The sequence below is a fragment of the Leopardus geoffroyi genome, chromosome C2 (genome assembly GCF_018350155.1).
Source record: "Leopardus geoffroyi isolate Oge1 chromosome C2, O.geoffroyi_Oge1_pat1.0, whole genome shotgun sequence".
Lineage (NCBI taxonomy): Eukaryota > Metazoa > Chordata > Mammalia > Carnivora > Felidae > Leopardus > Leopardus geoffroyi.
The window spans coordinates 55,986,796-56,010,891 of record NC_059333.1 but is presented as its reverse complement, the minus strand read 5'-3'; the positions used below and the strand labels follow the sequence as shown (position 1 = coordinate 56,010,891).

At 37.8% G+C, this 24,096-nt stretch overlaps 1 protein-coding gene across 1 annotated transcript in view; it reads left to right on the top strand.

Moving 5' to 3' along the window:
• Positions 1-24,096, top strand: part of MORC1 (MORC family CW-type zinc finger 1) — a 152,681-nt gene that overhangs the window by 95,937 nt on the left and 32,648 nt on the right. The window contains exons 15-17 of the mRNA XM_045500974.1: positions 10,553-10,618; positions 12,576-12,821; positions 15,671-15,775. Of these exons, the coding sequence (XP_045356930.1) occupies positions 10,553-10,618; positions 12,576-12,821; positions 15,671-15,775 (417 nt within the window). The remainder of the gene's footprint in view (positions 1-10,552; positions 10,619-12,575; positions 12,822-15,670; positions 15,776-24,096) is intronic.

Genomic DNA, 24,096 nt, shown 5'->3' with positions numbered 1-24,096 from the left:
GGTATTGGCTTCTGTATTGCCTTAAAATATTTTATTTGACTAGCATTATTGATGTGTTTCTGTTCAAAGTGTAGTTGAGACATTTTAATTTTTGCTATGTTTTTCTGTAATGTCTAAGGTTCTGCGGAAACACAACTCTGAAATTAATATAGAAGAGGCAAGTTTATGGAATTTATAAAAGTTTTTGTTTACTCACGATTTTAGTTTAGTGATGTGATTAGTAGAGGTTGAAAGTCATTACAATAAAATTATATAGCAAAAAGTGATGATCTTTAAGCCAGTACCCAAAATGATACAAACCTAAATAATTGAACTGTATCATACATAATAGTGTTACTAGGCTAGGCTCGATCCATTTTGCGGTATCAGGAACAAAACTCATCCTAGGGTGATGCAAGCATTGGAAGAGAGTGTATACGGGCATTTAATGCAAAGCATCTCAAAGAGGCGATAATATCCAGCAAGAGTGAGAAGTAGTCGTATTATGCATGTAGAATAAGCTTGTGGCAGTGTTTCAACTGTGTGGAATAGATAAGCTATGGGCTCCGGGGGCATCTCTTTATCTTTTCAATCATCAACATTTTATTGAGTACCTGTAAAGTGCTAAACATTGTTAGGTATTGCACATAAAACATGTGTTTGGAAGTTTCCAATCTATGGAGAGAGACATGCATGTTAGCATACAACTAAGTGTGATCCATACCATGATAAAGGGAGGTAGAAGTGTTATAATCGGAGACTTCTGCTATAAATGTGGCTATACAGACTTAGCATTTTCTGATTCTACTTCTGGAAGGCTTCTAAGAGCAACAAGGAAAACAGAAAACAAAAATGTGAACTCAAATTTCAGTCATACTAGAAGACATATATACTAAAGTATTGCTCGGGGCTGCTCGAAGCTGCCAAGATACTACAGGAAATCCACAGGAGGCAGGGGAAAGAAGTGGAAGAAACAGCCTAGCAGTAGCACATCTAAAGAATTAATACAAATACTCTTAGTGAAAAAGGGTACTTCTGGAGATGGAAAAGCTCTAGCCATCATCTACTTTAGCCAGGAGGCAACAAGAACCCTACTGGACTTACTCTGATTCATAGAAGTAGATGTGAAATGCACATGAAAGTACTCAAAAGCTGTATTTGCAGAAGCTGTGTGTATGTGTATGTGTGGAGATGAGAAGAAAAGAAGTTTGGCTTGGGGTGGAGGGCAAACTTGCCTAGAATACTGTCCTCCCTTTCTATAGAAAACTCGGGGAAAGACCTAGTCCTGGAAATCCTAACTCTTATATGTTTAAGAAATGAGCTAGTATAGCAGCTAAACAAGATGTCATACAAAAAGAAAAAAAAAAGATTCCAGTAAAATATGAACAAGACAAAATATAAATATATAACATAAAAATAAGAATCCTTAAGAAAAAAAGGAAAACCCAGTAAAATATAAATGATATGACAAAAAAGAAGCAACTACATCCACTTCTGATAAAAACTCACATCAAATCAGGAGCAGAAGAAAACTGTCTCAATGTGATAAAGGGAAATCTACAAAAAAAACCTGACAGGTAGAATTGTGCTTAGTAGTGAAAAACTAAATTGTCTTCTCCTATGATCAGGAATTAAGCAAGGAGGTTTGCTCTCACCATAGTTCAGCATTAGACAGGAAGTTCTAGGCAGTGCAAGAAAGTAAGAAAAGGATGCAACAATGTGGTTGGAACTAGAGTATATTATGCTAAGCGAAATAAGTCAGTCAGAGAAAAACAGATGTCATATAATTTCACTCATGTGTGGAATTTGAGAAACTTAACAGATGAACACAGGGGAAGAGAAGGAAAAATAAGACAGAAACAGAGAGGGAGGCAAACCATAAGAGGCTCCTAAATACAGAGAACAAGCTGAGGGTTGATGGGGGTGGTGGTTGGGAGAGAGGGGTAAATGGTAACAGGTGGGCATCAAGGAGGGCACTTATTGGGATGAGCACTGGGTGTCATATGTAAGAGATGAATCACTGGGTTCTACTCCTGAAGGTAAGACTATACTGTATGTTAACTAACTTGAGATAATAATTAAAAAACCTAAGAAAAAAGAAAGTAAGAAAAAGAAACAAAAGGCATTCAGATTGCAGATGAAGAGGCAAACTGTTTTTCTTTTTAGTTGTGACAGTTTATGTACGAAGTCAGATGGTATCTATAAAAAAAGTTACTAAAACTAGTGAAGGGAGCTTAGCAAGGTTGCAGGGCACAAAATTAGTATATAAAAACTATTTCTACATACTAGCAGCAAGAAATTGAAAATTAAAATAAAAAACAATGCTATGTACAGTAACATTAAAATATATGAACTACTATAGGAAGGAGAGTCAATAAAAAATTTAAAAAATATGTGAAATACTTAGGGAAAGATTTAACAAAAAAATATGCAAGGCCTGTACACTGGAAACTACAAAACATTGCTGAAAAAATTACATGAGACAAATAAATGGAGAGATAACCTATGTTCATGGGTTTGCAGATCCAATATTGTTAAGATGTCAGTTCTCCCCAACTGGTCTATAGACTTAACCCAACCTCAGTCAAAATTTATGCCAGATTTGTTTTTGGTAGAAATTGCAAATGTTCCCAAATCATGTGGAATGACAACAGTAATCAAAATAGCATTGAAATAGAACAGTTGGTGGACTGACATTACCTAATTTCAAGACTTATAAACCTGCAGTAATCATGACAGTGTGGTATTGATGTGAAAGGAGACAAATAGAGCAGTAGAATGAGAATCCAAAAATAGACTCACACATAGATGTTCAGTTGTTTTTCAATAAAGGGACTAATACATTTCAGTGGGAGAAAGAGCAACCTTTCAACAAATGATACGAAAACACTTGGATAGCCCTATGTCCCCCAAATAATGGACCTTGACTCTTACCTCAGTACTAAAATTATCTTGAAATGGGCCATAAGCTTAAATGTAAAAGTTTACATTTAAAACCACCCAAAAGACAAATTATGGTCTGTCCAATCAGTGGAATACTACTCATCAGTAGAAAGGAATGAACCACTCATCCACACAACAACACATATTAATTTCAAAATAGTTCTTCCCAGTGAAAGAACCAGAAAAAAATGCATAATTTATGATTTCACTTAATCATTCTAGAAAATGAAGGTAATCTATATTGAGAGAAAGCAGATCAGTGGTTGCCCATGGATTGGATGGGGGTAGGAAGGGGTGTAGAGAGGGCCAAAAGGAGCACAAGGAAACTTTTGGGCATGATAAGTATGTTCATTTTCTTGATGATTATGATGACTTTATACATATGTCAAATCTTATCACATTGTACACTTGAGTTATGTGCAATGAAATATATGTCAAATTATATCTCAATATAGCTGGAAATGTAAAAAAAGTTGACACAGATCAGAAGGAAATTTTACACGCACATTTAGAAACAAGTTTTTACTTAGTAAAAAAAAAATTTTTTTAAAGTTATTTTTATGAAGGAAGACCTCAAAGAAGAAATATAAGTATTTAGGAAGAGATGTTGAAATACAAAGAAACAGTGCAATTAAAAAATGATTTGGTAGGGGCGCCTGGGTGGCGCAGTCGGTTAAGCGTCCGACTTCAGCCAGGTCACGATCTCGCGGTCCGTGAGTTCGAGCCCCGCGTCAGGCTCTGGGCTGATGGCTCAGAGCCTGGAGCCTGCTTCCGATTCTGTGTCTCTCTCTCTCTCTGCCCCTCCCCCGTTCATGCTCTGTCTCGCTCTGTCCCAAAAATAAATAAACGTTGAAAAAAAAAATTAAAAAAAAAAAAATGATTTGGTAGAACTCAAGGAAGAAATAGGAAAAATAAATCATACAATTGGAAAGAATTACAAAGGCAGATTATCACTCTGATAAACACAGTGGGAATATAAAATTTTTAATGTTTATTTTTGAGAGAGAGAGAGAGAGTGTGCACAAGTAGGGGAGGGGCAGAGAGAGAGGGAGACAGACTCCAAATCAGGCTCCGGGCTCTGAGCTGACAGCACAGAGCTTGACGCAGGGCCTGAACCCATGAACCGTGAGGTCATGACCTGAGCCGAAGTTGGATGCTTAACCGACTGAGCCACCCAGGTGCCCCAACACAGTGGAAATATAGAGTGGGGGTCAGCACGCTATTACCCATTAACCAGATCTAGCCCACTACCTATTCATGGATGGCCCTTAGACTGAAAATAATTTTTATGTTATTGGATGATTGAAAAAAGAAGAACATGCAACAGAGACTATAGTGGTCTACAAAGTCTGAAATATTTACTATCTAGCCCTTTACGGAAAAAGTTTGCTATCCCCTGGTATAGAGGATAAATGTGAAAAAGCAAATAAAATGAATAGAAATTAGGAAGGGCTTACTTATAGTTACAAAGAAAATGATAATAGAAGTAGAAAAAGGAGATTCAGTATTAGCATGTTTGGAATACCCAGAGAAAAAGTAAGGGAAGGACACATTTTTAAAGATATAAGTCAGGAAAACTTTTAATTCAAACAAAACCAAAAACCTTGAAGCTACATATCTGAAACAGTACACTGCATGGTAGGGTAAACTATCCCAGAATAGTCAACAATAAGACATATCCTAGAAAAGTTACTCAACTGTACAGTAAAAGATAACATGTTTTGATGAATAGGCATAAAGAGCAAATCACTTATAGAGACAAAAAAGTTCAGATTGGCTTCAAATTTTCTACAAAAATAAAAACTCAGCTCAAGTGATAGGAAGTAAAAACTGTAAGATTCTCAAAGAAAAGAGATGTAAACCAAGAATTTTATATTCAGCACACCATTCTTCAAATAAAAAGCCTACAAACAAAAAGTTTTGAAAAAAAGAATCCCTTTTTGAGAAGAACAAGTAAAGATCAAATTTCAACCAGCCAAGAGACATCTGAAAATTCTATACCAAAAAACCTGAATATAATCATTTACTGTATTTAATTATAGGCTATAGGCTATAAATATAGTTAAAATGTAGTCTCAAACATATGTGACATTAGGTATCAAACTGAATGTAAATGCCCTGGCAATGTAGAAATTCAACTAACAAAACAAAAGAAGCCAAAGATGAAAGGTGAATGGTGATTTGTTCACCATAGAAGATGTGTCTGTCATAGAAGACCAAGAAGTATCACTGAAATTTAAGCATACTTTTCCGTACTGATGTAAATACTGAGAAAGAGAATGTCAGTAAATATCAGACAGCAGAAGAAAAGAGAGGAGACAAAATAAACAAATTTTATCTTCGTCCAGAGTAGGAAACTTATAGATACTGTCTCAAGATGGAAAGAACTAAGAATAAGAGTTTTATAAAATTATCATTGTTCAGACATTAGACAACACAAAGAAATAAAAGGCATCCAAATCGACCAGGAGGAGGTCAAACTCTCACTCTTCTCAGATGACATAATACTCTATATGGAGAACCCAAAAGATTCCACCAAAAAAACCTGCCAGAACTGATTCATGAATTCGGCAAAGTTGCAGGATATAAAATCAATGCACAGAAATCATTTGCATTCCTATACACCAACAATGAAGCAACAGAGGAATCAAGAAATCGATCCCATTTACAATTGCATAAAAACCCATAAAATACCTAGGAATAAATCTAACCAAAGAGGTGAAAAATGTATACACTGAAAACTTAGAAAGCTTATGAAAGAAATTGAAGAAGACAAAAAAAAAAAAAAAAAAAGGAAAAAAATTCCATCCTCCTGGATAGGAAAAACAATATTGTTAAAATGTCTATACTACCCAAAGCAATCTACATAGTCAATGTAATCCCTATCAAAATAACACGAGCATTCTTCACAGAGCTAGAACAAACAATCCTAAAATTTGTGTAGAACCAGAAAAGACCCCAAATAGCCAAAGCAGTCTTGAAAAAGAAAACCAAAGCAGGAGGCGTCACAATCCCGGACTTCAAGCTGTATTACAAAGTTGTAATCATCCAGATAGTATGGTACTGGCACAAAAACAGACAGATCAATGGAACCTAATAGAGAACCCAGAAATGGACCCACAAATGTATGGCCAACTAATCTTTGACAAAGCAGGAAAGAATATCCAGTGGAATAAAGACAGTCTCTTCAGCAAGTGGTGCTGGGAAAACTAGACAGTGGCATGCAGATAAATGAACCTGGACCATTTTCTTATGCCATACACAAAAATAAACTCAAAATGGATGAAAGGCCTAAATGTAAGACAGGAAGCCATCAAAATCCTCAGGGAGAAAGTAGGCGAAAACCTCTTTGATCTTGGCTACAGCAACTTCTTACTCAACACATCTCTGGAGGCAAGGGAAACAAAAGCAAAAATGAACTATTGGGACTTCATCAAAATAAAAAGCTTCTGCACAGTGAAGGAAACAATCAGCAAAACTAAAAGGCAACCAATGGAATGGGAGAAGATATGCAAACGACATAACAGATAAAGGGTTAGTATCCAAAATCTATAAAGAACTTATCAAAGTCAACATCCAAAAAACAAATAATCTATTGAAGGAATGGGCAAAAGACACGAATAGACACTTCTCCAAAGAAGACATCCAGATGGCCAACCAACCCATGAAAAAATGGTCAACATCACTCATCATCAGGGAAATACAAATCAAAGCCACAATGAGATACCACCTCACACCTATCAGAATAACTAACATTAACAACTCAGGCAACAATAGATGTTGGAGAGGCTGAGGAGAAAGAGGATCTCTTTTGCACTGCTGGTGGGAATGCAAACTGGGGGTGCAGCCACTCTGGAAAACAGTATGGAGGTTCCTCAAAAAATTAAAAATAAAACTACCCTACAACCCAGCAATTACACTACCAGGTGTTTATCCAAGGGATACAGGTATGCTGTTTCAAAGGGACACATGCACCCCATGTTTATAGGAGCACTATGTACAGTAGCCAAAGTATGGAAAGAGCCAAAATGTCCATCAATGGATGAATGGATAAGGAAGATGTGGTGTGTGTGTGTATATACACACAATGGATATATGTATACACACACACACACACACACACACACACACACACTCACACTGGAGTATTACTCAGCAATCAGAAAGAATGAAATCTTGCCATTTGCAACTACGTGGATGGAACTAGAGGGTATTATACTACTTCTAGTGAAATCAGCCAGAGAAAGACAAGTATCATATGACTTCACTCATATGAGGACTTTAAGAGACAAAACAGATGAACACAAGGGAAGGGAAGCAAAAAGAATAAAAAAACAGGGAGGGAGACAAAACATAAGATACTCTTAAATATGGAGAACAAACAAAGGGTTACTGGAGGGGTTGTGGGAGGGGGAATGGGCTAAATGGGGAAGGAGCATTAAAGAATCTACTCCTGAAATCACTGTTGCACTATATGCTAACTAACTTGGATGTAAATTGAAAAAATAAAATAAAATAAAAATTAAAAAAAATTATCATTGTTGGCAGCCACTAGGCAAAAAACAAAAACAAAAACAAAAACAAACAAAAACCCCACAACCTGCATTATATCAGGTAAAACAAAGAAAATGGACTGTATCATTAAAAACTTAAGACAAATTATAAAAACAAAATAAAATAATATGACGACTAATACCAACCACATATATGGTATCAACAAATATGAATGGTCTAAACCTTATGTTAATAAAGGGCAAGGAACTTTAGGTTACATCACAGAGCAAAGTTCAATCCTGTGCTGTACACAAGACATGCATCTAAAATGACAATTCAGAAAAATTGAAAATGTTATTTCAAACAAATGTACAAGTATAGTGGCCCAGCTTAATATCAGTTTGGAAATCAAGGGGAAAAAACATTAAATGTCCAAGGAAGGGCATTTAATTAAACTAAAGTCTTCAATATGCAATAAAGATGTATCAATTACAAATCTCTCACATCAGCTAATGTAGTGTTTAGTTCCATAAAGCAAAAACCTACAAATGGTACATGGAAAAAGAGTCAATTGTGCTAGTAATAAGAAACTAATTTTCTCTCAGCCTAGAAATACAAAACAATCCAACATCTATAATAATAAGGTATATATAATTGATATATACTCTGTACTCTCAATATAGAGACTGTACTTTTTATCGGTTCTCTTCAAATAGTCACAAGGATGACTGTATGCTGAGCCACCAAAAAGCCTTGTGGAGACAATGTAACAGTGTTTATCAAAGTTACAAATGCATGTACCTTTTGATCCAGAAATTGGACTTTTAGAAACTGATTACATATACATACACAAATATGAATTAACTATTTACAAAATTACCTATTTTACACATCATTACAACATACTTTGTAGAGTACAATATTAAGAAGACTTAAATGTTTATTAACAGGTCTGGTTAAATAATTTTTTATACAATTTATTGGAATACAATACATCTGTAATAGGAAATGAAGAAGCTTTTTAAGTACTAATGGAGAAAGATCTCTAGGATGTATCCTTAAGTGAAAAAGCAAGATGCAGACTGTATGTATAATATACTACCATTTTTGCATACCTCAAATCTGTGGGGAAAACTTATTTATATATGCTTCCGTATGAGGTATAAACAGATGTCTGGAAAGATAAACAGAAAAGTAACAGCAGTGGAATGTGAACTGGACAAATGAAGAATGGAGTAATCAGGAGATTTTTAAAAAATACGTACTTTTAAAAATGTATATTGCTTCATGTGAAGATATTTTCTACATAAATATCTAAAAAGAAATAATGCCATGGGGGCATAGAAAATAAAGCAATTAATTCTCCCTTGGTGGATGAGGGGGAAGTGAACTAGAAGCAAGAAAAACAAGATTATAGAAAATCGTTCAATCAAGAGATGATAAAAAGCTTTAAACAATATGGTGACTTGAGGCTAGTGTAAAATTAAAAAAAAAAAAGATTTAAGGGAAGAAATCCACAAGACTTTATCACTGATTAGGTGGAGAGGGTTGAGGGTGATGATTAACCAAGGATAACCTAGCTTGGGTAACTGGGTGTTTGGTGATGTCACTGGTAAAAAGAGGGAATGTACTAGGAAGTAGTGGTTGAAAGTGGGTGCAGGTATAAAAGGAAATAATGAATTCAGCTTTGGAAGAGTTGTCTTGAAGGGTACCAGCAGTTTATAGAATGTTCCAAGAGGCATCTGGATCTCAAGACAGAGGAAAAGGCACCATTTCAAACTCTAAACCATCCACATCAGAAAATTTTTCAGCAGAGAGCAGAGCCAACCCTTAATCATCCAGGACTCCCAATTTCAGGGGAAATTGGAAGAGGAAAGTAAATTTTATGTCCTAGAGAATCTGGCCACTGAGCTGGTTATCACATTGGTGTTTGTGGCTCAGTAAACATTAATGGCTGTACTACACAAAGGAGGTCCAGACAGACACCCTAACCAGGGTCTATTCCGAAGGGGAGTGAACCTGAGCATGGGGTACAGGGTCTGTATTACTCTTTATCTTTTCTCTGTGTATTTAGTCAACATCTCATCCTTTTAACGTGCCCATCATGACATCAAAATACTAGCTTAAAAGGTACTTATTTTTCAGGGAGAGCAGATGCTTCCTCTCTCTCTAGCTGTGCCTATGAGTACAATGCAGCATCCAGTTATTAGGGACACAGTTAAGGCCGGTCTACCCTCAGAAGTCCCTTCATGCTCAGGCCCCGAGCTCTGAACTAAACAGAGCTATTGCTGAGGGTCAGGATTTAGTCCAGATGCTGGGACCTGCAAACAGGGAATAAAGAGTCTCCAGAGAGGGGCGCCTGGGTGGCGCAGTCGGTTAAGCGTCCGACTTCAGCCAGGTCACGATCTCGCGGTCCGTGAGTTCGAGCCCCGCGTCAGGCTCTGGGCTGATGGCTCAGAGCCTGGAGCCTGTTTCCGATTCTGTGTCTCCCTCTCTCTCTGCCCCTCCCCCTTTCATGCTCTGTCTCTCTCTGTCCCAAAAAAATAAATAAAAAACGTTGAAAAAAAAATTAAAAAACAAACAAACAAAAAAAAGAGTCTCCAGAGAAAGGGGACAGGGGCTGTGGAGACATGTTTGATACAGTGGTACCCTGAAATTGCTCATGAGACATCTGATCTGTAATGCTTTGACAAGTCATTGCCTTCTCTTATGTTATCCAGTCATCCCTAATCAGAACAGTAGATCTACTCTGAAAGGGACCCCTTAGTAATTATCAGTGAGGGTATGCAATCCTTTTGTTTTAATTTTTATTTTTTAATGTTTATTTATTTTTGAGAGAGAGAGAGAGAGAGAGACAGAGCATGAGTGGGAGAGGGGCAGAGAGACAGGGAGACATAGAATCTGAAGCAGGATCCAGGCTTTGAGCTGTCAGCACAGAGCCTGATGCGGGACTCGAACTTACAAACTGTGAGATCATGACCTGAGCCAAAGTCACTTAACCGACTGAACCACCCAGTCACCCTGAGGGTGTACAATCTTGAAATGTGTTTAAGAAATGAAGAATATTTAATTATTATAATATTCATATTGAAAGTTACTTTTACTTACATTCATCTAATGATTTTTTTCATAAAAGCCTCAGTTTATACCGACAAGAAGAATCATGGAGTTCACTACTACCTGCCGAACTTCAGCATCTAAGGTGAGTAATTAAAGTAGGACTTAGCCATTTGTGTCATGTTTCCCATTTGAAGGGTAAGACTTCATCAAGGGCTAAATGTCATCATGGTTCAGTTAGTGAAGCACTAATACATATTTTTAATTGCCATTTTTTTTCTTATTAGAGTGATACATGTTTATTAGGAAGAACTTAGAAGATAAAGTATAAATAAGAAAATTTAAATACCCATTGTCCTACTGTCTGGAGATGATGACCATTTTAAATGTTTTAATATATTTCCCATATTTTCTATGGTTATATATATATATATATATATGTATATATGTAATCATATACATAGATTGCTTTAACTTATGGCTATATATCAGCCTAAAAATATGTTATTAATTCCTACATTGTTCCTTGTGTTTCCTAAATGTCATATTACATTATATCCTTCAAATGTCTGTTATTATCTAAAATTTAGAGTTTAGAGGGAATATTTTTTAAACTTTAGGGCTTTCCGGTTATACCAATTACACATAAGCACGCACATGCATGCACACATGCAAAACTCTCTGCTTTTATTTATTCATTTTTTATTTTTTATTTATTTATTTTTAAGTAGGTTCCATGATCTTGAGATCAAAGAGTCAGATGCTTTATCAACTGAGCCAGCCAGGTGCCCCAGAAGTACATAATTTTAGACCAGGTTTAGGGCTGACATTTTAATTTTAATTTTAATTTTAATTTAATTTATTTTAATTTTAATTTAATTTTATTTTTTGAATTTTCCAATCTTTTTTTTAATATAATTTATTGTCAAGTTAGCTAACATACACTGTATACAGTGTGCTCTTGGCTTTGGGGGTAGATTCCCGTGGTTCATTGCTTATATACAACACCGAGTGCTCATCCCAACAAGTGCCCTCCTCAATGCCCATCACCCATTTTCCCCTCCTCCCTACACGCCCCCCTGCCCCATCAACCCTCAGTTCTCTGTGTTTAAGAGTCTCTTATGGCTTGCCTTCCTCTCTGTTTGAAACTATTTTTTCCCCTTCCCTTCCCTCATGGTCTTCTGTTAAGTTTCTCAAATTCCACATATGAGTGAAAACATATGATATCTGCCTTTCTCTGACTGACTTATTTCACTTAGCATAATACCCTCCAGTTCCATCCACATTGCTACAAATGGCAGGATTTCATTATTTCTCACTGCCAAGTAGTATTCCATTATATATATAAACCGTATCTTCTTTATTCATCAGTTGATAGACATTTGGGCTCTTTCCATAATTTGGCTATTGTTGAAAGCGCTGCTTGCTATAAACATTGTGGTACACGTGCCCCTATGTAGTTATCCATATTTCTTAACAGGCAGGTAAGATGAATATAGGATTGATAAACCCCATCCAGCCTTTAAGATAAATAGATTATTGATGTATATGCACCAGGGAACCAAAGGCAAGTAAGTCGCTGTGGGGAGGAAGTCAGGAAGCATACCACATGCTCAGTTTGTACTATTCTGCCATCTTTAGAATCAAAAGATTTCTGGACTCAGCCCAGCTCTGCTGAATCAAATTCTGAATGAGCTAAAACAGTGCTAAAGTCTGTTTTCTACATTTCTGCTTTTTAAAGTGTTTATTATTATTCGGGGCGCCTGGGTGGCGCAGTCGGTTAGGCGTCCGACTTCAGCCAGGTCACGATCTCGCGGTCCGTGAGTTCGAGCCCCGCGTCGGGCTCTGGGCTGATGGCTCAGAGCCTGGAGCCTGTTTCCGATTCTGTGTCTCCCTCTCTCTCTGCCCCTCCCCCGTTCATGCTCTGTCTCTCTCTGTCCCAAAAATAAATAAATGTTGAAAAAAAAATTTAAAAAAAAAAAAAAATAAAGTGTTTATTAGTAATAAGTATCACCTCATTTCATAGGGTTTTGAGGGAGATGACAATTAATTTTAAATAAGAGGGCTACCAAATAATGAAAACATGTTCTTTGTTATTCAAGGAAAATACAAAAACTGAGAAAGTCAGGCCTTGGGGCCAGGACTTGAAGCAGGAGTCTCTTGCATCCTTTGAGTTTTCTGTCAGCCACAGAGGCCAGAAAAAAAACACAGAAGGGACAGACTCTGAGGTGGAGTACATTGTAGAAGCTAACATTATGAAGAAGTCTATGCAGAAGAAAGCAAAACCTCAACAGCAGAGACATCCAGCAGCCCTGCCAGAAAACGTCAGACTAGCCAAGAGATCCCAGGTGTTTGCTTTTCTTTTCTTAGTCACAAAATGTATAGTAATTCACTTATTCTGGAAATAGCATTGGGTAAAAGTTTTGCTTCATTTTCACATTTTTAAAGCTCTCTAATTATAGCATATACATTGTCATCTGACTTTCCAGGACAGGGTCCCAATTTTCTATTTTTTCTTCTCTATTCTCTTTTGGAGGAAAAGTCAGGTGGCGAATATCAGCACATCAGCACAGTGTGTGGAGAGTTCAACCAACTGAAGGACCCCAGAAACTGCCTGGATGGGAAAAGGATTTAAAATCTGTATTTAAGAGAGACTATGCATATAGGATAAGCCTGTAACCTTAAGGATTTTGCATTCAATGCCTTTATAGCAAAAATGCTTAGCTTTATTTCATAATCCGTAGTTACCCCTCTAGTTGAGATTCTGAAAAATAGGATGTAATGTCGATAATACAATTAAGTGTCGAGACTGATTTTAACAAATGAACCACCACGTAATTCCCAAGTGAGTTTGCTTCTTTTTAAAAGACTCACTACACTTTTATTCTTAGAATGTTACTCTAAGTTAATTCCATTTTGAGAACTTGCTCTTAGATTCAGCTTATAATAATAAGAATACCTCCAACTGAGTGGGCATTTACCTGTGCCAGATTCAGTGCTAAGCGGTTACAGGCAATATCTCACTACCGGTTAAAATCTTTTGTTAGCCGAAATTCATTGCCTAGGTTATCTGCCTTCTTCATCAAATTTGATTTCTAATGCCTTTTTAGTCTTCCCTAAAATTAAATTTACCCTTAAAGAGTAGAGATGGGCCACCAGAGAAAATATTCAAATAAATTGCCATAGACACTGAAAGCAATAAACTGATTTGATCAGCAAATATCCACCGAACTTCACCCTGTGTAAAGATACTGTGTTAAGCACTGTAGGAGACAAGATATTTTCAGCATGGTCCTTTCAAAAGGAATTATTCTGAATAATTGTTGTGCTGCAAAAATATCTCACACATTCTTTTGTAAAATCTTTGGCAAATGGTGTATAGACTCTTAGAAAATCTTTAGTGACAGAAACTTACTACCTCCCAAGGTAGCCTTTCTCATTCCATTTTTGGGTAGCTCATTCTCTTAAAATATTTGAAGTCTAGATTAAGAATTGAAGAAGATAGATGAGGAGACTGTGGAATTCTCTATAAACATTTGAAAAATGAATTTAACTGAATTTTATTTTATTTTATTTTATTTTTCAACGTTTATTTATTTTTGGGACAGAAAGAGACAGAGCATGAACGGGGGAGGGGCAGAGAGAGAGGGAGACACAGAATCGGAAACAGGCTCCAGGCTCTGAGCCTTCAGCCCAGAGCCCGACGCGGGGCTCGAACTCCCGGACCGGGAGATCGTGACCTGGCTGAAGTCGGACGCTTAACCGACTGCGCCACCCAGGCGCCCCGAATTTAACCGAATTTTAAAGTGCAGTTGAAACAACTTTCAATCAGTTGAGGGTTATTTCCAATAAACTTCTAACATCCTGTCCAGTAAATACACTGAGCATTACCACTACCAGAGGAAGTGCAGGGAGTGTAATTAATTTTAACATTAGCCTAAGTAAATGGAATTAGGAAGGCAGATATGCTCCATGTAAATCTTGTAATGTTTCCCAAAAGCTTGATAACAATGGCTCTCGCATTAGCTAATGTTTTAGCTTAAATGTACCACAGTTCAGCTTTATTAACAGAGGTAATTAATTAATTGTTCTTCCTAGAGAATTGTTTTTATCACAGTCTTATATTTCTCAGAAGTTTTCCCTTCCTTTATGCTAAACAATTCCTGAAAGCAAGGGTCCCAATAAAAATAATACTCTTATTGTTTCCTACATCTGCATCTTTTAATTCCTTTTAATTTTCTCTCGATGTCCTTTGTTAATTCACTGAGCAAACATATACTAAGCATTTATGCTGGGCCAGGTGCTTAGGACTCAGAGACTGACACAGTTCTTGCTCTCGAGAAGCTGAGAGTCTACCTTTAGCCATGCCAATCAAAGGAGACTTTTCCCTGTATCATAAATGTTTCATATCAGCTGTTTTCCCACCTTTTTAAGTATGAGGGTATCTTTTCAAGAAATTGCCGCAGACATCTCACATAATACTAGACATGCCTAGGATCTGTTGGTTAAGAACTATATAAAGGGACACCTGAGTGGTTCAGTTGATTGAGTGTGTAACTTTGGCTCAGGTCATGATCTTGTAGTTCGTGAGTCTGAGCCCTGCATAGGGCTCGCTGCTGTCAGTGAGGAGTCTGCTTCACATCCTCTGTCCCCCTTTCTCTATGCCCTTCCCCTGCTCTCTCACTTGCCCTCCCTCTGTCTCTTTCACTCTCAAATAAAATAAAATAAAATAAAATAAAATAAAATAAGAACTACATAAGAGAAAGCCATCATAGATATTTTGAAATGAATGATATTTTATGTCCCCCCAGCAACATCTACATAAATTTTAAGAACAATGTGTATATCCATATGAGACATTATTTATTCAGTGTATGGGCAATAATTCAGGGAGATGGTTTGCAAACTACTACAAGCCCTTTGATTCACTGTTGATCCCCATAGTCTACAGCACTCATTTCATGCTTAATCTGCCTGATGATAGTTTTACTTTATTGTATATTGTCATTTAACTTTTGTAAGTACTTACTTACATCATATACTTCTTGAGGGCAAATATCAGATATTGAATGTCCTATTTATCCTACAGAAGTTTGCTTCTGTGCAGAAGTTAACAGAAGCTGAATAAAGGTGATTTAATGTGTACCGAGTGATTGCTGCTAACTCTCATGTATTTTTTGTTGATGTCCTGCCATAGGTCTCTTCTAGGGAGATGAGTAGGAAGCAGAGCGAAAATCTTGTGCCAGAATGTAAGGCTTTGACCGAAGTTGAAACCAGCGACAGCGATCCAGATATAATCCTGGTGAGATCAGTTTTACCAAGTGACACCTTGATATTTATTCCCATTCATGAAGGTTAGAGGAATCCAAGAAGCATGTTATATTAGTACCTCAAAGTAGCTGGAACATTTAATCGAATAACCTAGTTTTTAGGTGAAGAAACAAGACTCAGAAAAGTTAGTTACAAACCCAAGGCTACCTGAACTCGTGAAAATGTAACTGGGATCGTACCTCCAGACCATTAGTCCATGATGCTTTTCGTTTTAGTTGTCAAGGTGAAAAAGCTTTAGTAGTGTATAAGTTCATATAAATTATATACGTAACTTGAAGGTCATCCTGAAACCTGCATGCCCAAATCCAAAGCATATGACCCTTTCTGTAATTCATATTATAGATCCTTGCCAGAAAGTATAATTCTAAACTGACTTACACTAGGCCCCTGGGAAAAGCCCTAGAAAAGTCTGTTCAAGAAATGCAGATATATTTCTGTTTATTCCTCTAGATTATGTATCCCTGATTCTAACTTCAGTCATCATTATCAAAGAGCTATGGATCTGACTATACTGTAGATCCCAGCAGAGTTGCTTTGCCTTACTGAGCCAAGAATGAAAGAAAGCCTTTGGTATTTAGGAAGAATTGACCCAAGGACTAGCCTTTTGAGGAATACTTCATTTGTGAAGCTATGTTAAAGACATCCCTTTTGTTACCTAGTGTTCTTTGTACTATAATTTACAAGTTCATTTAGACATTAGAATTTAACGTCAAGAAGAAATCCATTCAGTGCTTCCTTTTATCAGAATATGAATTTTATTACTCACTATAGTTCTCTTTTTACCTTGATCACCAAGAAGCTTATAGCTAAACTTTAAGAATAACTGTAGTCACCTAGATATTTGCTATTTGTTGACATGATAATATAAGACAGAGTATTTAGAAAGGGGACTGGCCTCATCATATCTGTCTTTAGGTAAGATATCTCAAAATGCTATTTGGAATTGTGGATTAAGTTTTATTTGCCAGTAAGCCAATAAGGAACATGGGTTTTTGGACTTCAGCCTAATTTCTGTGCCCATCAGCAGAAAATCATTGTCAGAAAGTACATGGTATAACAATAATGGAGGTTTTATTTAAAAAAATTTTCATTACAGAAAATTTCAGACATACTACAGTCAGCTCCTGTGTGCCCATTTCCCAGCTCTGCAGTGACCCACTCATGGCCAGTCTTGTCTCATCCACATCCCTTACCTACCCCCTTACTCTCAGGCATCACATCACTTCATCAATAAACTATCATTGTTTGAAGAAGCCATCTGAAGGATGTGATTTGTGAAAGGGTGCAGGAAAAACCTTTATATCGACAAAAAGGAACAACTAAATCTAGGTTCCAAAGAAAGGGAACACCAAAGTACAGTAGAATCTTGGTTTGTGAACATAATTTGTTCGGGAAACATTCTTGTAATCCAAAACACCTGCATATCAAAACATATTTCCCCATAAGAAATAATGGAAACTCAGTTGATTCATTCCACACTTCAAAAATACTCATATAAAAATGATTACAATATTGTAATATAATACAAAATAATAAAGAAAATACAAAATATAAAGAAAAGTAAACAAATTAACCTGCACTTACCTTTGAAAATTTTTGTGGCTGGTGTAAGGGAGACGAGAGAGGAGGGTTGTTGTGTAGGACAGCTTTCACTATCACTGACAGAATCACTGCTGTCTATTGGCTCAATGGAATCTTTTTCTTTTCCTGCAACTTTAACAAGGAACTTATCCAATGACACTTGCTTTTGCCTCCTTTTGATGATTTTGTGGAAATGTGACATTGCATTGTCATTAAATAGATTCATCACTTGCACTGCTACAGCCTTTTTCAGGTAGTGCTTTTCTATAAAATTTTGCACTGTTTCCCACATTTTACACATTTCCCTAACCTCACTGGAAAAGATGCAGACGTAGACTTCTTATAAAATCTTTCAATTTCAGCCACTTGCACCTCATTTGTACTTCTCAATGATTTCCTTCTTAACTTCCACTGTAATCATCTCCTTCTTACCGCCTTTCTTTTCAACCTATTGATGCATGGGGGGGCCATTGTATACGCTTGCACGATGCTGACTAAGTACAGTATAATAAACTCGTGTCATATACTGTATTTAATGTAACTGGCAATAAGGCAGCAGAGGAAAGGGTCTATATCTGCAGGCAGCCTGACCTAGATTGAAGCAAAGCATTCCTAAGCTTACTCTTGCATGGAAAAGCAAAGGACTGTCCATAGGTGCTTTGAAATGACAAAAAAATACATTAGTGCCTGTTGCAGGCACCTTCCAATGTTCTGAAAAATCACTGATTTCTGCCAAACACTGTGGCCTGAGACTGAGAATCCAACATGGGAGATGATCACCCATAATCCTACGAGAGAGAGAGAAAGAGAGAGAGAGAAAAGAACCATTGGCTCAGTTGTGATCATGTGATGTTCAGTGTCACGTGCTACTCATGTTGCAAGACATTGCTCATTTATCAAGTTAAAATTAATTACAAATGTTTGCTCATCTTGCAGAACACTTTCAGACCAAGTTACTAGAAATCCAAGGTTTTACTCTGTTTTCAAAAGGAAAAGGGTCAAAATTTAATCAGCAGCCAGAAAGAAAGAGAAAGCTCAACTAGTGTTGTAAATAACACTGCCTCTTTGAAGCAAACCATGATGTAGCTGCACCTGTGAGCAGTACTAGTCAAAGCCTGCTTTCCAGAATCTGGTTGGCATTGCTTTGTCACCTCCCTAGGCTTTGCATATAGCTTTTAGCAAGTACTTTTTCATAAATTAGGTCTGACATTTATATTAAAATTGTTGTTGTCTTGTCATGTAATATTTCTCAAGTTTTGTGTTACGTGTGTGTGTGTGTGTGTGTGTGTGTGTGTGTGTGTGTGTTAGGATTTGTTTGTGCCCCATTGATTTTAGCAGGAAGTCTGTTCTCAAACTCAGTGTGTCTAATTAATTTGGATAAATATGGATTATCCACAGATGCACATTAATTTCTCTGTTTGGCTGTAGTTGCAGGAATTTCAGTAGGACATAATTACTTCTGAATACTTGTCTGTCTGTACTTTCTTAAACTCAGAAATTAAAAAATGGTTCTTCTTCACCCAGTTATCTTCTACTTGTAGTGTTATATGTGTATGTGTATATGTGCACGTGGTTTAATTCTGACTCTGTACCTGTCTCATTTAAAGAAGGAAGGCATTGAGGGCTAACAGTGCTGCAAAAGGTTATCACTTAGAGAAGAACAATTCGATACCATACACGATACTTTGCACCCCCTCACAATCAGGTGGTTTTATTATTTTGGTGAAGTTACTGGGGCCCTGGGCCTTACTTTCAAGTGTAATAGGCTCAGAAATATATGTTCTGTACATCAAATAGGGTCCATCTCACAGGGATGATTCTTCATTATCCAAACTCATGAGACTGTTGTATAAGAGCATAATGGCAGTTGGGTCGTTTGTAAGATAAACGCAGCCTCTGTCCACTTGGAAGGCACATGCTGACTTACACCATGCATTCTCACCCTTTATGCCAATCTGCATGGGCTGGCCAATTACAGGCTGACAGTTACTGGTGAGTTATGTGCCTGAATATTTAAAAGGCTTCCAGCTAAGACAGGCTGCCATATCCACCTCCCTTAAAATGCATGACAGGGCCGATGTTACCAACGTGACTAACGCTAAGAGGGCGCTAGCCCAGCACCCAGGCCCTGTGTCTACCTGTGCTCCTAGGAATGTATCTTCACAATGTATGGAGAACAGGTCCATGCTGATAAGCACATTCTTTCTTTTGTTGTGTCTGTCAGTCTGCCTTTTGAATGGATTTTTTTCATATTAACGTACTTCCTTTTTCTCTCTTCCAAATTTTGGGTTCACCTCACTCTGGCTGTCCTCCTGACAGTTGTGCAACTTTGAAATGGCGAGAATCTTGATGGCTTTTCAGATCTCTGTCAAATCTGGCATTGCTGGTTACTGCGGCCATGGTATCCCTCATCTTCCCAAGACCTCTCATCTGTGGCACTCAGCCTTACCACTGTTTCACCCTTTTACCTAACTTCTTCCTCCACTCCCTCTGCCTCATTCTTGATGGAATGCTCCTCATATTCCTTTCTCTTCAAGGCCTATGGTCTATTGAAGCTGTTTCTTAGGAAAACATATTCTTTTGTTTTCTTTTCTCACTGAGATAATCTTCATTTTCTAGTCGTTTTTAATGTTTGTCTCTGTGTTCCACACTGTGTCTCACATTTAACATGCTCCCAAATCATTCGTGTGGTACTTTGGGTTTTGTTTTCCTTATCTCCAGTTGCTTTTCTGATCATGTAGTTCGTTGGTGTTGCCTCTGTAGCCTTTTTTTTTCCCATGTTGATATTAATTTATACTTGGCCTGTTAGCCAGTGCAGTCCATGCATTTTCAAAGTCCATGCAATGAGAGTGTTCTTGGTAAGACCTTGTATGTCATCTGGCACTGTGGAAGTCTCCAACTGGGATTCAGTTAAAACTCTAGGCATTTTCTAGAGATTAAAAAAGTGTCATGAAAATAACGAGGAGTTTTTTAAGAACATTTCAGACCTCTCCAAAATGCCCTAGGTAGCCTCCCCATTGGACCTTTGGGGATGATATGTGTTGGGCTATCTGTTTGCACCACAGCAAATTTCTTTTGTTATTTTTCATGAGCTCGTCAGCTCAGCTGCAGTTCCCTCCACCACTTCAGGGTAGCAAATGTGATCCAGATTTATTATCTCTGACCCTGTAAGACTGTATTCTTCTGAAATTATGCTGTGTGTGTGCCTGGATATGTTAGTTTTAGTGGGATTAGCCTTTCCTCTTTCTCTGTGGCCATGATGAAATTGAGGCCCCGTGCTTCACATATATCATCTCATCAAATTCTCTTTTTAACCTGAGGGGTAAGTTCTCTTTTCATCCCCATCTTAGAGGTGGGAAAAATAAACTTGCTCAGAGTTACACTGCTGGGAAGTGATCACCTTGAGCCCCAGCTGTTCAGCTTGAACTCTCAGTTTCTTCACTGCATCTCCTTATGACTTCTCCACTTGTCATCCATATACTGTCCCCCATGTCTGTTCACCCAGCCCATTCCACACAGGTTGGTTGGAGTACACAAATACACTTTACTCAGGGGTGAGGATTTCTAGGTACAAATAAATACTTCATTGATTAATATTCAGCATTTGGGCTTATACAGGTTTCCTAAGTTCCATAGATGGGCCTTCTCCAGCCAAAATTCTTGAATTCATTTCAAAAAATCAATCCATCCTCCTTGCCCACATTAAGCTAACTTCCCTTTAGCACATTTCCCCCCCTTATATACCCTAAATCTGACCTATCCAGTAAAGATCTTTTCTTTACTGAGTCAGTAAAGAAAGACTGAATCAGGTAAGACCTGATCTTTTCTTACTGAGTCAGGTAAGACCTGACTCTAATCTTTCCTGTCAACCTGGAGTCACATAGTAATCATCAGGATCATCATCACAGGGATGATTCCTGGAAAGGAGAATCTTCTTGTCCAGGGCTATCACTTGTAGTAATGTGGTTGTGGTCCTAACTTGGCCATCAACCCCTTCCATGAGCTGGCATTGCCTGATCTTTGGCCTCCAGAGAATTCTATTATTTTTCATCTTCCATGCTCAAAATACATCCCTGCCCTGTCTTTTGATGAATACTGGATGTTCTGAACTCCTTCTGTCTCAGGCATTTTGAATCCTACGTGTAAGGTTCAAAATATCTCCCAGTGAACCCCAGATGGGAGGAAGAAGAAATTCTTTTAGGTCACCTCTTATAATGCACTAGCCTCTGTCAGGGGAATCAATGTCTGAGTGAAGGTTACCACAGTTTTGCTTTACCAGAACATTGCCCTGCGGTACTATTGTAATTAAAAGTTTGTCTAAGTTCAATTAAAAACTCTGGTGCCTTGCTATGTGATATATTGGCAGTTCAGCTTTACTCCAGGCAAAATTTTGGCATCTGAACTCCATACCATCCCAGTGCCCTTCAAAATGAAGCCATCTGATCAGCTGTCACTACCCTATGCTTAGCAGAAGCAGTAAAAATAAAAGCAAAGCAGTGGGACTAGATTACCAAGCATCCTAGCAAGGAGGTCACCATCTCAAGTTATCATACCAGATGAGATGTAAGAAGGGACAGTACAGACTAGGTGTCCTAGGGTGTCTGTTCTGAAAGGCGACTGGGAAAATTAGGCTGCCAGACTCCAGCAGATTGTCAGGAAAGGAAATGATCGGTTTGAAGAAAGTTTCAAAATTCAGTAACACCAGGGGAATAAAATTACAAATGCCAACAGTAAGTTAGAGAAGTTGAGTGGGAATAATTTTCTGACACTCAAGTCAGAGTGATAAAAGTACCAACTTTTTGTTGCACGTGTCTATGCTTTTATTCATCTTGGTGGCGTATGTGTTCCAAATTGACATTATGCGTATTTTCTGACTCTAATATGAAGCAGCATTTACCGCCTTCCTGAATACTGGTATTTGCTGTTTTTCCAAATTTTATAATAATCATTTTTTTGTGTGTCTGCTCTGAATATCAGTAGCAAAGCTAGGTTGCTCAGACAGTGAAAGAACATTTGTTGTGGTTATTTCAGGTTAGGTTAGACCTGCCTATTTTTATTTTATTTTATTTTATTTTATTTTATTTTATTTTATTTTATAAGTTTATTTTGAAAGAGGAGAGGGGGTGTAGCTGGGGAGGAGCAGAGAGAGAGAGACGGAGAGAGAGAATCCCAAGCAGGCTCCACACTGTCAGCACAGAGCCTGACACGGGGCTCTATCCCATAAAATGTGAGATCATGACCTGAGCTGCAATCAAGAGTTCGACACTTAACCAACTGAGCCACGTAGGTGCCCCCTAGACCTGCCTATTTAATAACCAGGAATAATACCACCATTTTGGTCGGACTGACTTGAGTCTTTTTGTCCTCTGTGGCCATTTCAGTCGTTTTTGGCTTGCACCTGTCCTCAAGCACAGATTGGCAGATGGATTCATTTCATTTTCTGCAGACACTTTAGAAAACTTAGTGGCCAGATCGTCGTTGACAGATGTATTTCAAGAGTTTGGTAGTGGAGCCTCTGTATTTGCTATGAAAGAAGTAACCTCTATTGTCTAGCCCAGAATGTGGCACTCTCTGGGGCTAAAGAAGGATATATGAATAAAGGAATGAGTGGGTGGAAGCACCTTTCTGTCTCAGAACTAAGTCCTTTACCAATTACACCTGGTTAGCATTTGGGGGCACCTTTCAAAAGAGGCTGATTCCAGCCCAGGAAAGTCATCAACCAGGTGTGAATCCCTAGGGCCACTGACAGGGGCTCCGTGGTATGTCACAAAATCTGGGGGACATCTGGAATAGCTGATGACTTTCCAGTGTCTATGTCTATCCTCTGTGGCAGCCAAACAAGACCAAACCACGACACCCCAAAAATAACAGCTAACAGCGCTCTGTTTGGTCAGCAGTACTATATGACAATGAGGTGAAAAGATGACTCAGCCGCAAAGCAAGTAGAGAAAGAAGAAAAACAACCTGCATAGCCAGTCCCTAAATCAGCTGCATTCACCCTAAATATGTATCATTTTTCCAACTCCTAACAGAAATTGCTTTTTAATGGGAAACTGCTCGGGTATCGCAAAAACATGATTTCAGATGATCGAAGTTGCCTTACCTTCAAAAACAGGCCATTTCTTAGTTTTCCTGGTTGATGGTGTTACCATTGCTTCTATACAAACTTGTAGAATGCTGTGATTGTTGCTAACGGCATCAGAAATTTCACAGGCGGAGCCAGCTCCTTTATGAGATACAAACCAGAGCTGCCCTGACGGCTTCAGAGGAAAAATGGTCTATGCTCACTCTCCACAGCATAATTCATCAACTCACCAGCAGACTTGCAACAGACACAGAGTCAGTATATGATACAGCCAGCGCCGGACCTAAAGGAAAATCTCTTGAGCAACTTATGAATCTGAATATTCAAGTGCCAGTGACTGCCAGCAACCATGTATGTTAAGACAAATGTATTGAACAGTACTATGTTAGAGATTTTGAGAGACACGCATGAAAAATATATGATCCTTGCTCTAAAGGAGCAGGAAAATTGGAAGATAATTTTACAAAACCACGTGTTAGCATTATTTTACGGAACGTTGACAGGCTCTGTGCTCTGACAGACCCAGGTTCAAATTCAAACTTACCTGCAGCTTGTCAGTTGTATCCACTTATGGTCTTCTGTTTTCTTGTCTATAAAATGGGAATAATAATATTATCTACTTTCAA